The 15,877-nt window shown below is 40.0% G+C and overlaps 1 protein-coding gene across 3 annotated transcripts in view; it reads left to right on the top strand.

Annotated features, from left to right (window-relative positions):
• The window catches only part of LOC129188654 (capping protein, Arp2/3 and myosin-I linker protein 3-like), a 40,221-nt gene that overhangs the window by 2,795 nt on the left and 21,549 nt on the right, over positions 1 to 15,877 (top strand). For 2 of the 3 annotated variants that reach the window (XM_054789495.1, XM_054789494.1), the window contains exons 3-17: positions 5,622 to 5,672; positions 5,754 to 5,813; positions 6,251 to 6,372; positions 6,454 to 6,548; positions 6,842 to 6,912; positions 6,992 to 7,065; positions 8,596 to 8,671; positions 8,744 to 8,832; positions 10,133 to 10,227; positions 10,531 to 10,617; positions 13,092 to 13,201; positions 13,286 to 13,363; positions 13,445 to 13,521; positions 14,200 to 14,304; positions 15,737 to 15,806. In XM_054789495.1, the coding sequence (XP_054645470.1) occupies positions 5,622 to 5,672; positions 5,754 to 5,813; positions 6,251 to 6,372; positions 6,454 to 6,548; positions 6,842 to 6,912; positions 6,992 to 7,065; positions 8,596 to 8,671; positions 8,744 to 8,832; positions 10,133 to 10,227; positions 10,531 to 10,617; positions 13,092 to 13,201; positions 13,286 to 13,363; positions 13,445 to 13,521; positions 14,200 to 14,304; positions 15,737 to 15,806 (1,260 nt within the window). Of the gene's footprint in view, positions 1 to 5,621; positions 5,673 to 5,753; positions 5,814 to 6,250; positions 6,373 to 6,453; positions 6,549 to 6,841; positions 6,913 to 6,991; positions 7,066 to 8,595; positions 8,672 to 8,743; positions 8,833 to 10,132; positions 10,228 to 10,530; positions 10,618 to 13,091; positions 13,202 to 13,285; positions 13,364 to 13,444; positions 13,522 to 14,199; positions 14,305 to 15,736; positions 15,807 to 15,877 lie in introns of those variants that run through there. The other variant, XM_054789496.1, reaches the window with a different exon arrangement.

Genomic DNA, 15,877 nt, shown 5'->3' with positions numbered 1-15,877 from the left:
ACACCGTTTGATTCCGGGCCTCTTTCATCTGGAAATATGGGGCAGAGATGCAAGATCTTTTTTTTTCCAGGAGTGAAGCAGTGCCAGCTATCTAGATTCAATCTGGGGCAATCAGCTTGTTCTCTATGAACTTGGGACAGGAAGCTGGAAGGTTGAAGGAATACCTCTATCTCATCCATCTCAGCTTTTATTTATGTATAGGAATCAGATCAGAATTTATACAACTTTATACAACAACGGCAAAGAAAGTCAGTTTTGGTTTTATAAGCTAAAACCTACAGTAGCCCCCGTTGGCCTTCCTGCAAACCCCAGTAGAGCCAATGAGCTTTCATCCCAGGCCGAGCGTGTCTTGCCTTTGGCAGCTTTTTGCTCCATGGATGTGTTAATGATTCATCGTGTGGCAAGAGCAGACAGTTATTTTTTTTTTTGGGGTTGCATGTGCTTCCTTTGATTTTGCCACTTTGATATGTCTATCTAGCGGAAAAATCCTCCCCATCATCTTCCTCCAAAGCACCTCTCATTTACTGCTTCCTCTTCTAAAAAGGTGAAGCCGGATTTATGCCGCCCCTGCTGTGCTCGCGTAGTAGAACTTTAGCGCTAGATCTGAGCTTGATCAGTCACGCCGGCTAAACGTGCTTTCGTGTCGTGCACAAACTCCACAAGACCATCGGGTGGGCGGATTGACCGGAGTGCGAAGTCGGTTGAGTCAAAGATCTGTGCTAGTGCTCGACACATGAAAGAGTGTAGACGATCTTTTCAGAAGACTTCGCTTCTGTCGTAGTAGTGGTGGTAATGACATCCCTCCTGCTGTGTCTGCATGCTTTACATCCGCTTACTCTTAACTATACCTCCAACTGCCAACTCATTACTGTAATGTGATACAATCAGCTTTAATCGACCCTGTCTATGTATTGAGCGGGCTTCTCTTGCAAGCACTCCACCTCAGAAGACAATGGACAAGAAACACAACAGAAAATCAAAACAAACAAACTTGGTAAGCCGCTCTATGAATAAGCTAAAAAAATGCGGAAGAATGCTGGTTTCTAAATCACAACACACCACAGCAATACTCAACACCTACATAGGCGCTGTGCCACATCGTTGTCCTTTTCTAAATACAGTAATCCCTCGCCAATTTGCGCTTCGAATTTTGTGGCTTCACTTTATCACAGTTTTTCAAAAATATATTAATTAATGCCATTTCACGGTTGAATTGGTTGCCTATTATTAGTAAAATTATGCATATTTAAACAAAAGTTGCATATTCTTTGCCTAAATTAAGCATTTCCAAGCATAAAAATGACTAAAAACTAAAATACAAATATAAATGCATACAGAACACGCATTCAGAGAGGTGATGATATATAGTACACTAAGTCCCCAACTTACGAACACAATTGGTTCCAGACGACCGTTCTTATGTTGAATTGTTCTTAAGTAGGGGAAAAGGTAATATTACCAATGATATAGGTACTTCATGTACGTGTATACATATACAGTATATGCGTATGTATGTAAATATGAGTTTGGATGCAGTAGTAATATTAAACGAGGATAATTAATGAAAAAAACAATAATAAAAGTGATATAATAATACGTAATGATAAATGTTATTTACCTTTGAAGAGGAGTGGTCGAGCATACATCGTTGTGGTGGAGTTGGAGGAGGAGTTATTGAAAAAAGGACAAATCGTCGTCTTCGTTACACTCTTCTAAAAGAGTAGTGGTCTGTGGGTGGTGTAGAATTAAGCAGGCCTATTAACACTTCATGAACTTTAATCACACGCTCTGTCCGGGTTGTATAATTTAGCTTTTCATTCTGCATTAGCAGTGTCACAGTGCCCTCTACTGGTCAAGCATGTACAGTAGCAGTATAAATACTGATTGAGCGACTGACTACAAGGCAAAATCAAATAAAATTTAGACCAGTCGGCTTGTGTTCGTATCCGCGAGCGTTCGCTACTCGGGTGTTCGTAAGTTGGGGACCTAGTGTATTCTATACTGGTCACTAGGTGTCAGTAATGTTATTCTAATGTTCAGTAAGACACACAAGCACCAGACTTGATCACGGGAACAGCAGGCTTTTATGGCAGGTTTGAATTTGATTTTGAAAACAGGCACAATAATCCCTAATAAAAATACAGTCTACTATTGTGGGCGTAACCCACGCCAAGCTAAAACTCAACTCAGAACCCCCAAGTTCACTTCCTGTCCGCCCCTCCACTCAGCTCCCCTTGCACCAGAACACATTTGCAGCAACACACACAAGCATGAGTTTTAATTTATGTCTTAAATTGCTTATTTTCTGTTATTATGTCTGCTATATTGGGTAATATGACTGTATAGGTGACTAGAGGGGTGTTATTTCATGTCTTGAGGGCTCTAATAATGTTAAAACCGTATTTAGAAGGTTGTATACATTCTATGCTCTAACTACGAAAATATTCTATTTATAAATAAGGAGTCCTACATTGCGGAAAATCATTTATCACGGTTTGTCTGGAACCATTTACCAATCGTAATAAATGACAGATTACTGTACAGTATATCAGAAACAAATTTCTCCTTTAAATTTAATAAAATCATCGGTCAAATATGCATTTTTAAACTTAAATGTGTTTACTTAAAACTGCAATAAAGATGTGCTAGAATGAGAATGCTACAACAAGTACTTTGAGCATTGATCTGCAATTGAGTGAGTTTGCTATCTGACGTGATCTCTCTTACCTCGGCAGTAGCACAGATGCTACGGTAAATCTTCACTGAGCATCAGCACATGGAAGCTCACAGCAAGGAAGCATGACCTTATTTGGATAAACAGCAAAAAACGTCACGTTATTGGGAAGCTGAGCTTCACTGGGGGTCTACGGAGCAGCGGGCCCTTCATTTTGACTGACAGCAGCCATGGCAGTGAGCGGCGTGAGCAGTTTCCCCTGCCCCCGCATGTGACACAGTCACGCAGATTCAGCGGTCAGGGCAGACGTGAAGATTGTTCCGGAGGCAATTATTTCACAGCTATTCAATTCTACAGCTATGTACTCCCTTTGTACATACTACATTGTAAACGACATAATCCCAATGTTATTGTCTTTTGTTTGTTCATTGGTTCATTAAATCATACCACCGTTGAGGGAGAAGTACTTTGCTATTCAGCCCAGCCGCAACGTCAGCAGCCAGCGTTGCTAAAATCATATTAAATGGATGTCAGGCCCCAATGAGCTTCCCTTGTTTCAAGAGCCAGTAGCTGCCACTGATCAGAACCAACATGTTTTTTAGACTTAAAGAAACAACCTCTCCAGTTTTTCATTCAAATCCATTGAAGAGTCAGGATGCCATTAGGTGCCACTAAAAGAGGGCCGCATACAGGGAAATTTCGGTACTTTGATATGTTTTATGCGTTATTATTATCCAATTTCACTTACTTGCTCAGAAAATTATTAGTGTTTATGTATATGTTTGTTCGTCTAGCTATGACAGCGATGCATAGTAACATGCCGCCAGACAGCAAAAGGTACATAATTAAAATGTGTATCCACCTGTTGCTATTCAACATTTCTGTATGGTGCTGTGCAATGAGATTTTTCTAATATAAAATATGTGCCTTGTCTCAATGAAATGTTGGGAAACACTGCATTTAAGATGCTAAAACCAATCCAATGCACGTCTATAGATGGTAATCTATCTGAATTACTTTGCGTTACAGGTGACAAAGCAGATTAGTGTAAAATCGAATAATATACATTAATAATTAATTGATTTTATTTTGACAGTATGCCGATAAAAAACAAGCTACAGGCTGGAAATGGCCAGCAGGCCATACTGTGGACACTACTGTGTTTAAAGCTCATAAATTAAAATGGATGTATGTTCAACCTCGAAGCTTTCCAAGTCGTAAACAAATTGTTTGTAAAGAGATTGTCAGCACTGGGGTTGGGAATTGCAATCAAGACCATTTCTGTATAGATCAATGATTCTCAGCTGTTGGGTCTGGACCCGAAAATGGGTCGCGGTTCCATTCTTGGTGGGTTGCAGACAGCTAGTCAAAAGTTACATTTAAATATGTAATATACAACCACTGTCTGAATTTTTTTTCAGTAAAATGTTTTATTTATCTTCCTTATTGGTCTACTGCATACTCATTGCACAATAATAAGTAAACTGATTTTCATGGTTTTATTTAGTGCAATTTTGTACATTTTTCCTTAAAAGTTCCTTATTAAGTTATTTTAAAATGTGCTTTGGATATGTAATTATGTGTAATAATGTTTAAAAATGACATTTGCTTGGTTTGTCCTACATAAAAGTGGGTTGCGACTTATTGATTATTAGGAAATGTGGGTCCCAAGTTGAGACCATTTGAGAACCTGGTATAGATCATTCTCAAACTGTAATACGAACTTTGGCTCCATACTGTGGTACAGTAATCCCTTCTTTATCACGATTAAATGAATTTCCACAAAGTAAGATTTAATATTAATAAACTGAATATTTTCATAGTCAGAGCATAGAAAACCTGTTTATGACTTGCTAAATATAATTTTTTACATCATTAGAGCCCTCTAGACATTAAATAACACCCCTATAGTCTTTACATTCACATTAACCTATAAAGTAGATATAATCAGAGAAAATAAGCCATTTAAGACATAAATATGACTGGTGCTTGTGTGTGTTTCAATAAATGTTTTCCAGTTGTGTGGACAGGAAGTGACGCCGAGGATTCAGAATTGAGTTTTAGCTGGAGTACGGCCACAACAGTAGCCCATGTTATTATTATGATAATGATGATGACTATTGTTATTATGCTATTATTGTTTTGTTTATATAAATAACTATAAAATAATAAAAACCTGTCGTTGGCAATCAAGTCTGGTGCGTGTTACTAGTGACACCTAGTGGCCAGACCACAGTTCATCAACAACTTGTATTGCCTTTAAATGTACTTTAGTTCATTTTTATTAATTCAGGCCAAGAATACGTAACATTGGCTTAAATTTGCAATTTTTATTTTACTAATTATAGGTCAAATTCAACCATGAAAAAGCGATCATTTATTAATTAATTAATTTTTGGAAAGCCACAATGGAGTGAGGGAGCAATGTTTGAACTGCCATGGAGCGAGGGACAATTGTACACAATAGAAATAGAAATATATACATGCAATATGTATTAAATAATCATACAAATACAAATGCATTCACCAAAGATTTCCTGAAATTCAAACCGAATTCTCCTTTGAAATATTGTTAAATCACCTCAAGTGGTGTGCTAAACTGCGACGGCAAGTGAATGCAGCAAAACATTTCTGATGTGGTACTTGGTGTAAATGGTGTCGATGTACCAGCCATTTTGCAGATGTCACAAGATGAAGATATAATGCGAAAGATACAGCAAACCACAGTTTTTTTGCCTGAATCTATAAACGACAGGCAACACATCGCCGACCCTGAGGGCTTTTAGTGGGATCAATATGTGAACATGGAAAGAAAGAAAGAGTGCAGTCATTGTTATTGTGCAGATCATCCTTTCACTACCATTACAGCCTTTAAAACCCCGTGACTGTTTTCTTTAGGATTGAGGAGCAATTGTTTTGCCCCGTTTATCAATATGTCTGTCAATAGGTGCTGACCACGTGGCGTCTCTACTTCCTGGCGCCCAAGGTTCCCGTCAAGGTACACTTTTTTTCCAGTTGGAAGCATTTTTTTTTTACATTACTGGTCTTTATTGGAATCTAACTTAATATTTGATGACAGATCGAGTCCACGTTTAACTTCTTGGAGATCCGAGCTTTGAATTCTCACCCTGAACACCAGGTAAATTATTATTGAGTTTTGTATCTATGCATGCCCGGCCCCTGCAAATTGTTGCTTTGTTGAATAAAGATAACCCCAGAGATGAGCAATACCCACAATACAACAGTAGGTACACCAATAATATTCAATGCAAAAGCTGGATCCAAAATTCTGCCATTGAAAAGATAATAATGCACAGTTTTGATTGGCTGTGTCATCAAAACAATATGTTTGTTAGGATTTTAATATGGTAACAGGCGGCAAAGTTCTAACCAGATCCAGTATTTCATTCTGGATAAAAGGGAACAAAATGTCAAAACTACAGTCAAAGCTCTTCTCATTGATAATACTCATTCACTTTGAAAACTGTGGATTTTTGATGCAAATCTTGTATTGGATCTCATTATATTGTACAGGTGTAGCTAATGTACAGTATGTTTGTTGCATGTTCCGCGCAGGTCATTATTGACACTGACAAGTCCAGCTGCTCCCTGAGGTTCGAGTCACGTGATCACCTCAACCACGTGGTCAGCCACATCAATTACGCTCTCTCGCGAATATTCAACAACTCTGTATTCGCGTAAGCGTCACCAGATGAAAATGAAATACTAAATGAAATAGTTCACAGCTTACCTCTTTTGCGTTTTCTTACCTTTTGCAGCCCATCCATCTGCCACTCAGACAGTGACCTTTCGGACGGCAGCAGGAAATATTCACCCAGTTCGGAGACGTCGGTGGAAACCCAGCGGGCGTGCGGTAAAGGAAATATTAAACATATAAAAAACACATTAGAGGAAGTTACAGTATCTCACATAAGTGATTACACCCTTCATATTTCAGCCAATATTTTACTACAGCTTGATACTGATATACAAGCTGTACACAGACTACTGTAAACTGTATCCAAGTTTACTTTCTATAATGTTGTCCCTTGAGGAGATACACTCTAATAAAAATGTTTGATGGAATGTGAGGGTCAACTTTTGTCAGATACTGTTGCTCGCACTCGCAGACGTTCTTTTGCATTATACGTTTGTTGCCGCCCTCAGGAGGCTTTTCAGAGACGTACGCCGCATTGTGCGACTACAATAGCATCAGTTGCAAGGAGGAAGTGCAGTGGGTAAGAGTTGCGTCTCTCTTGAGGTATTTTGGAATGCCGCACGACTCCCCACGGGCTCATGGCTGATGTCGCCCTCTAGGACGTGGACACCATCTACCACTCCCAAGACAACCGAGAGTTTAACCTGATGGACTTCAGCCACCTGGAAAGCAGGTAAGACTGTAGAAAAACTGCAAAAACAAAATCAGAAACTGCTACAGTAAATCGCTGCTATCTACAGGGGTGATCTTCCAAGAAAAAAACACTACCCAGCAAACATGAAAAATACTAAAAATGCCCATTTTTGATACTCTCAACCTTATAATATGGCTCTCACACTTAACACATTTTGAAAGATTTTTTACAAGGGATGCTCTGATCGATTGGCCACCGATCAGTACCAGCCGATTTCCATGAAAAATCACGTGATCGGCATACGCCAATAAATGCCTTTCGATGCCGATGACAAATGCCGATCTATGGCTCGTACTGTTGCAGCCTAGTGCAACCCCTGCATGCAGTCTAGTGGCTTGCCCTATCTAACGTCTTTGGCAGCATCGTCCTCCCACATTCCTTCACACTGCGCAGAACAAAAACAAAAACAATACTGTAATTTCTGCCGTGTGGAACTTAACTGACAACACCTGCCACAAAAACTATTTTGCGGGGGTAGCACGTTAAAAAGCTGAATACGGCATTTGAAGAACACTTGACGGAGTATGGTGAGTTTTCAAGGCTCACGATGTGATCATCTGTCAAACGGCAGCTAACGCAGCCAAAACGGTGGACAACACCCGCCCGTATGTGGGTGACAGTCAGAAGGCTAAGCAAATAACTCGAAAAATAATTGAATTAATCGGAAGAGATGACCAGCCTTTCTCAGCGGTAGAAGACACTGGGTCTCCGACTACTCTCTCACTTACCTGGAAGTCCTGCTAGAGCTCCACCAATGTACTCTCACATCTAAAGTCCCCTTAAAGAAGCCGTCTCGTCCTCTGTTTCACTAGTGATATATGGTTACTTGAAAAAGTAAGTAAAATATGTTTTTATTAAGGTGATTTTATGGTTCTTTTTTTCATATCATATAGCTAGTAGCAGCAGTGCAGCCAGGAATTTTGGGTCCAATGGAAAAAAAATCACGTTGCACCACCTTTATTAATTAATTACTAATTTGATTAGTAATTATCTATTTTTGGGCCCCCTGGCAGTCAAGGGACTTTGGGATTGTCCTGACTTTTCTCGTTTATACGGCACCCCTGGCCAACAGCAGTCATTATAAATAAATTGAAAAATGTATAATTAATGTATAATTGATCCTGCTGATTTCAGTCCTGGATGATCAGTATCGGAATCGGCAGCATAAAACCCTGATCGGAACATCCCTCAGTTTTTACACATTAACAAACAATTATAGGCATACAGTGTACAGTATTTGTGCACTTACGCAACATCACGTCTTGTCAAAGCATCTTCCTGCTGGAAAGTATTGAGTGAATTGACAATGCCCTGTGCTGGATTCATGGATGCAGTACTCTTTTTTTCCCCTGCAGATAGAGCCATAAAACCACTTTCTAATTAAGTTACCATTAAAAAAATAATCATTATTTACAATTTAAAGCAGAGAAAAGAAGTCTGCGAATAGGTGGGGAGCTACAGTACTTCCGAAAGGTGCCGCTGGGTTTATCTGATGTTTGTCGTCGGCAGGGATTTGGCGGTGATCGTAGCTTCGGTGGCGTACAACACGTGGTTCACTAAGCTGTACTGCAAAGATCTACGATTGGTAAGTGGCAGCTATCTTACACCTCTTTGTTTCAGGGAAACTGACGTGTTGTTATGTGTTGACTGGTGTTAGGGGTCAGAGGTCATGGAACAGGTCCTGCACACAGTGAGCAAATCATCCAGCCTGGAGGAGATCACACTGGAGAACGCCGGGTTAAAATCGTAAGCTTGAAAATCTTTTTTTTTTTTTTTTTTTTTTTGTTAAACCAGAGGGGCTCTACATCAAAGTGATCTCAAGTTGAACTGCAAATATTTAGCACATAAAACTTTGGAAGAGCTTGAATGGAAAGCCAGATGGATACTAAGCCGCGCCCGTGCCCCTGAAAAGACATTTTGCTAAAGGGGGCCTGTGTTTTTCAACCAATCTTGCTTAAGTTCTACACACATGTGCTTGTCAGTCCTGTAAAATGGCTAAATACCCTAAAGTTCCAGCGGGTGTTTGAAGAGCTGTGTGAGAAATTTCAAGTCAATCCAACTTTTCGGTTTAATAACAACACCACCATGTGGTGTATTTGCAAAAGAAATAATAGCACAGGCAGCATAGTGGACTCAGTGGACCCAGGGTAGAGGTCAGCGCTAAATTGGAACACCCAGGGGTAGAGAGAGTCATAGGCAGCAGCTTGAGAAAATTAAAGAAAAAAAATCAGTTTCAACTGTATAGTGGAACCTCAGTTAGTGTACACCCCAGTTAGTGGATTTTCTGTTTTTATGTAAAAATGTTGCCTCGGTTTGTGTATATTTCCCGGTTAGCATACAATATGGCGTACATCTGGTTGTGTTATTAATACACTGCGTGAGTTCAAACTGTCCAAACTTTCCGTCCCCCAGCTTCGTTGCCCGTCTATGACGTCACTGGCGGTTGACTCTGTAGTTCTTTGCTAACTAACACAGTTACGACTCAACAATTGATCACGGCTGCAGAATAACCCACAATGGAGCAAGAGAAAGTTGCAAGAGCCAGTATTTGATAACAAAGGTGGGAAACCCTTTGGAATTCAAAAAATAACTCATTAGCAAAAGACGAAGGCGGTGTCGTTGTGGATCTCGCCTCATACCCATCTTTGTCAACAATCACGTCTTCAGTCGAGGTAAAAATGATGTTAAATGTTCATTTATCCCTTTCATTCGTCATTTATATGGTTTACAAATCGTTTTCTACATCTGAACCTATAAAAAAAAGTGTTTTGTGTTATGATTTTGGGGATTCCGAAAGGGATTAATTGGATTTACATTATTTCTTATTGGAAAACTTGATTTGGTTAGAGTCCGTTTCGGTTTGAGTCGGACCTTCTAGAACCGAGGTTCCACTTTATTACCTCATGGGCCAGCCGGGTCTGATTTGGGTGTAGTCACATTCGGAATACAAAAATCCAGGAAAGTGTAATTGTCTCGCCTTATAATAGGCACTAAAGGTGTGACTGTCTTGCATTGAGTGAGACCCTAAATTTGTTGGCCTCTGCAGAGACTTCCCACAGAAGATGTCGGCTGCTCTCTCTGAGAACCCCGCCTCTGTCATCCATTCGCTCAACCTGTCCCACAATTCTCTGGACAACCAAGGTAGGGAGGTGGAAGTAACCAATCACATCATCGTTTTTACATTTGCAGTGTACGATAAGAAAGAAGTGTTTGAAAAAGCAATAGGCTCTTTGCTGGACTGTCACTACAAGGAGGTGCTAGCGTCCGTTATCAAAACAATCAAATGCTAAATGCGCCTGATGAACTGACTGTCACCACGCATGACGGCCTCTTGTCGCTACCAGTGTGTGACTGTGACTGTGGGTGTTAATGTGTGACTGGCTGAACAGGAGGCAACACTTATCAGACATGCTGTATAAATGTCCTCTCTCCTTCTGGTTGCAGGCATGGCCAACCTAATCCAGCAGATGTGTCGCCTCAGCAAGGGTCTTCGTCTCCTCAACCTCTCCAAGACCTCGCTCACCTCCAAAGGTTTGTCAAGAGGCCGCTTTCGCTGTTTTTATGTGATATCCTGCAGTGTCATACCCATCAAGGATGAAATGTGGAAATTAGCAGAAAGAGGAAGCCACAGCTGACAAGGATAGGACAGGATTAGAGGGCGAATTCATTAAAGCAGGGCTGTATTTACTCATTTTCGAGGCCCAAGGCAAACCTAGTCATTGGGGCCCTCCGCATCCTTTTTTTATTTTATTTTTTACTAATTTTGTATGTAATTTAGGCCACTTTTTTCTAGCTCTTGAAATCTGTTACAGTTAACAGTTACACAGCCATGTTTATATACCCCCCCAAAACGATTTTAAATATTAATGTTTATCATCTACTAACAAATCAAAGTCTTAATATACTCACATCTTTGTGATAAAAAGCATCAATCTCAGCTTCATATCTAAAACTACTGCATCCTCAGCTGCCACTCATAGTAATATGTACTTTAAATCGAATTTAAAAGTCAATTCTTTTTTATGAGACGTTTGGGGGCCCTGGAAATCACGGAGCCCTTGGCAATTACTTGTGTTTGCCTAATGGTAAGTCCTCCCTTGCATTAACGCAGTAGTTCTCAGTTATTTTCTGTCATGCCATCATTGTCAGACATGAAACCAGCAAAATGCAACAAAATGGAGAGCAGTGAAGCATACAAGCATATTCAAGGGTCATGCTGAGTGATTGCATGCTGAGTACGACAAATTCATACATGTTGGCAGGTCTGCAGTAATATTGAAAGTCCTCCCTGACTCTCACGCCCCACCCGACAGTTCACCGCACCCCATACACGTTTTGGCACATTTTCACCCTTTCGTGTGCAATTAAGTAGCGCAAGTAAGGAACTCAAACAATGCACTAAAATGAGCGATTTCAAGAAACAGTACAAGCAGTTGATGTTTTTAAAGTAGAAGGAAGAAGACACCTGAACCACTGTGCACATACAATGCAATGTCTAACCAGTCTTGCACTGACTACAAACTCTTCATTTTCGGTGGGTACATTGTCTGTACTCACTCACCATCAAACTGAGTCTCTGTCAACTATTCCATCAGCTATTATCAATTTCTTACCATGATAAGGTCGGTTGTACATTGAACAAATGTATTGCAACTGATGTGAAACTGATGAGGGGGAGGATTAAATAAGCTTTGCTTCTTCCTACTCCTTTTTGGACATGCAGAATTGTGAATTGTGTTATGTGATGAGATCCACTGTAATTGTGCACATGTTCTAGATTAATTAAACTATTACCATTACTGTCTTCAGAAGCAGAGTAAAAAAGTTCCACCATGGGGTATCCTAATTTCCTCACGACTTTATGTACTATATATGTAACACTGAGCAGTAATTCAGCAAATTAGGAATTCATTTTCACTGTTTTCAGAAAATGCCCATTATTCTTATAGGTAGTGCTGCTTTTGGAGTACAGTAAACCCTTGTTTATCAAGATCGTGAGAAGTGAATTTCCGAAGTAGGATTCCTTATTTATTAATGAAATATTTTTTTGTTACAAAACCTGTTTTCGACCTTCTAAATATGTTTTTTTAACATTATTAGAGCCCTCTACACATGAAATAACACCCCTATAGTCACCATTACACTCACAGACATAAAAAGAGAAAATATTGTTTGTATTTTATTTACGGAATAATTTGTTCCGGTAATAGGGGAGCTGAGTGGGGAGCAGATAGGATGTGACGTCGGGGGTTCAGGGTTAAGTTTTAGCTTGGCGTAGGTTACAGTAGCCTGTTGTTCCGGTGATCAATTGTGCTTGTGTGTCTCACCGAACATTAGTTACAATTCTGACACCTAGTGACCAGTGTAGAATACTACATATCATCACAATGTTTTTGAATGCGTCGTCTGAATACGTTTTGTATCTTAGTTTATTTTTATGCTTGTAAATATGTCATATGTGCTTAAATATGTATTTTTTTTACTAATAATAGGCCCTACTCAACCTCAAAACAGCATAATAAATTATTTATATTATTAATTCTTTTTAAATTATAATTAATTAATATATGTAGACAAATCTGAAGCTGCAATATTTGAAGCGGTGAGGGTTTACTGTACTGTTTGGCAGCCTTGTGGGCATGACTGGCTGGTATATGCCATTTTTTTTCTTTCATGCACAAAGGACGACGCTCCATGAAATCTGACTAGCAACAAGTGGTCAGGAAAAAGAATCCAAGCAATTGTTGGTAGATGTTGTTGCAAATCTTGGCAAAAAAACTGTAGTAGGACAGCTTGTATCTCCAAATTTGTGCACCTTTTTTATGTGAAAAAATAATATTGGTTGTTTTTCTGATACAAATTGTGGCAATTTTCTTTGGTGGCGAGAGAACCTGTGCTCCACCTTTTCCGTACAAAATGTCACTGATAAGGATGCATCAGGTTAGATGAGAGTTTAGTAAATTTGTCATTCCACTAATCTACCCTAATCTACTAATTACCTTCAGGGTTGATGTCGCTCTCGCTGGCTCTGAACTCCAGCGACCAATACTCCAACTCACTCCTGCACCTGGACCTGAGCAAGAACCCTGGGGTCCTGTCTGGTGATGATGCCTCAGTGAGGAAGCGCAGTGCAGGAAATGTGTTTAATTTAGGCACTTTTCCGTCTTCATATGATGACTGTGTCTCTCTGTGTTTGCAGAGCTTGTATCTCTTCCTGTCGCAGCCCAACTGCCTGGTGCATTTGGACCTGTCAGGCACAGATTGCTCTGTGGACTCAGTAAGGCTTTCATGGCGGTGCTTTCAAAAGAAATGCATCTGTGGAACCAGATTAACCATTTCCCCCCCTTGTCTTACGCAGCTATTTGGGGCTCTTCTGAGGGGGTGCTGTGCTGATCTCGCCTTTCTGAATCTTTCCAAAAATTCCTTCTCCCACAGGTTAGTCCCGTGTTGGTAGGGTGGTCCGGGCACTGAAGGCTTAAACCTGGGGAGAACTTCATCTGTCCTTGTCTCCTCATTTTGCTGTGATTTACCTTCCAGATTGAGAAAAAATGCAAAGTGGTTTAAAAAAGAGAGTTAGGGTACCTGGACTGGTCGCCAGCCAATCGGAGGGCACATTTGTATCGGCAGCTCATTAATAATTAGGGGTGTTGCAAGATTAAAACGTGGCAAGAGTTCTCGTTCAGAAAAAAGATGTCTCATGAGCACTAAATGAGGAAAAACATATTTAAATAAATACAAAAATTCCTAAACAGAGTCAGTGGTGGGTTTTTGGGGACGAACCTTCCTGATTGTTAACAAATGCATATCAGTTTAAAAAATGACATTTTATAACTGGAGGGGATGCAAAAATGCTTTAATGGGGAATCATAAATGTGAAAATCCCTGTAATTGTGTTTTTTTTCCCTATGGCTGCGGTTAAAGAGCTCTCAGCGTGCATGAATATTTAAGTAGCGTCAGCCATCATTTGACCTCACTCATTGGCTGTCTTTGCATCTTTTGTATGCCGTGTGTGTTCTCTGCACTCAGCATGTCAACAACGCCCGTATGGCCACTCTCATCCATTTCCCTCCATTATTCCCTCTTACAGGTCTTTGTTGTTGTTTCATTTGACAGAAAAGCGAAAGACACGCTGCCGTTATTCCGTCAGTTCTTCAGCTCCGCCTTCAGCCTCACCCATGTCAGCCTGGCCGCCATGAAGATGCCCCCAGAAGTTCTCAGGTACACGCCGCCATTTCCACTTTTCTATGATTCTGTGAGGTGAGAAATGATTTCAAGAACATCACAGCACATCAGGGCAATAAACACAAAGAGCCTTGAGGCAATGCCAGGGAACCATTGGCAGAAAAAATCCACTATTAATTAAGTGACACACAACAGCATCCTCACAACAAAGGCAGACTTAAAGGGTCACTGACATGATTTATCAACTTTTCTTAAATATGTTGAATACTGTACTGATTGTTATTATGTTCTACATTGTTTGTTTTTTGACAGCGAACAATAAATTTGCCAAAAATTACGTTTATAGGCAGCCATGACGAACACGTTGCAGCAAAGCGTAATTTCCGGAAGTGACATAAACGGAGTAACACCTCTCAACTACACAAACATAGTGGTGTGCAAGACAGAGATTGTTTACAGCGAAAATTTGTGTCAATAGTTTTTGAGGAGAAAAGAAGGGAGAAACATTTGGAGATGAAATAGAGAACTTGCAGAACATGGACTTAGCCTTAAGACATGAAGATGAAGATTGGTTGCCTTTAAAACACAGAATGGTAAGTGTAAATTACTCTGGAGTTGCTTATCCTTCAATTATTGTTTTAAATCGGCTTATTAATGAGCATAAAGGGGTCTTTACAGCCTGATTTATTTCATATTTCGTCACTGCCGCCGCCCCGCACCATCAACATATCGCTATGAAAAGATGTTTATATAACATGTATAATGCTTTGCAGCATTGTCACTATGGTAAAATAATGTTTAGAATACAATACGTAAACAAGACATGATTTAACTCTGTTCTGTGGTAACTTTGACGTAGTGGCCGTTCCTCTCTTTTTTTCCCCCGTGTACTGGCCAGTACTGTTCCGCGGGCGGAATAGCATTCTTTTCAAAATGTGTTTATACAGTACTTTCAAGCCAAATGCTTCTTGTAAAGGTGTTCCTTCAAAGCAGTCATCAGTGAAATGAACACTGCAAAAAAAGAACTCCAGGTGCGCTTCCATCTGTCTCTCTTTCTCTGCACTTATTTCGTCCATATTTGTCATGAACCTTCCTCTTTTGGAAAAGAAAAACTTAGCGTATCACTCGGATACTGTAAACATCCAGCAGCAAAACAACATTTTGGCATGACTACTATTTTGATGAAAAATATACCGAACAAAGTCCACGAGCTACCTCGAGAAGCGTTTGTTTGTTCGGCTTTAGCTGAGAGGTGTTACTCCACTGATGTCACTTCCTGAAATGACGCGACAACAAGTTCATCACGGCTGGTGCTATGGACTATAAATGTATTTTTAGCAAATTTACCATTTGTTTTAAAAAAACGAACAATGTACATAGTAAACATAATTACAAACAATATATAACATATTTTGAGCAAAGTTGATAAATCATGTCAGTACTCAGGTTCTTCCTCCTGGCTCCACAGGGCTCTCCTAATGGGCTTAACATCCAACCCTCACATCAACGACCTCCACCTGGACATCAGCGGCTGTGAGGTAAGCATCCACAATGAGACATCCATCACAAGTGGAGAAATTCAGTGGATGATTCTATGACTGACATATCA

Source organism: Dunckerocampus dactyliophorus, chromosome 10 (genome assembly GCF_027744805.1).
Source record: "Dunckerocampus dactyliophorus isolate RoL2022-P2 chromosome 10, RoL_Ddac_1.1, whole genome shotgun sequence".
NCBI lineage: Eukaryota > Metazoa > Chordata > Actinopteri > Syngnathiformes > Syngnathidae > Dunckerocampus > Dunckerocampus dactyliophorus.
This window is presented reverse-complemented; position numbering and strand designations above follow the sequence as displayed.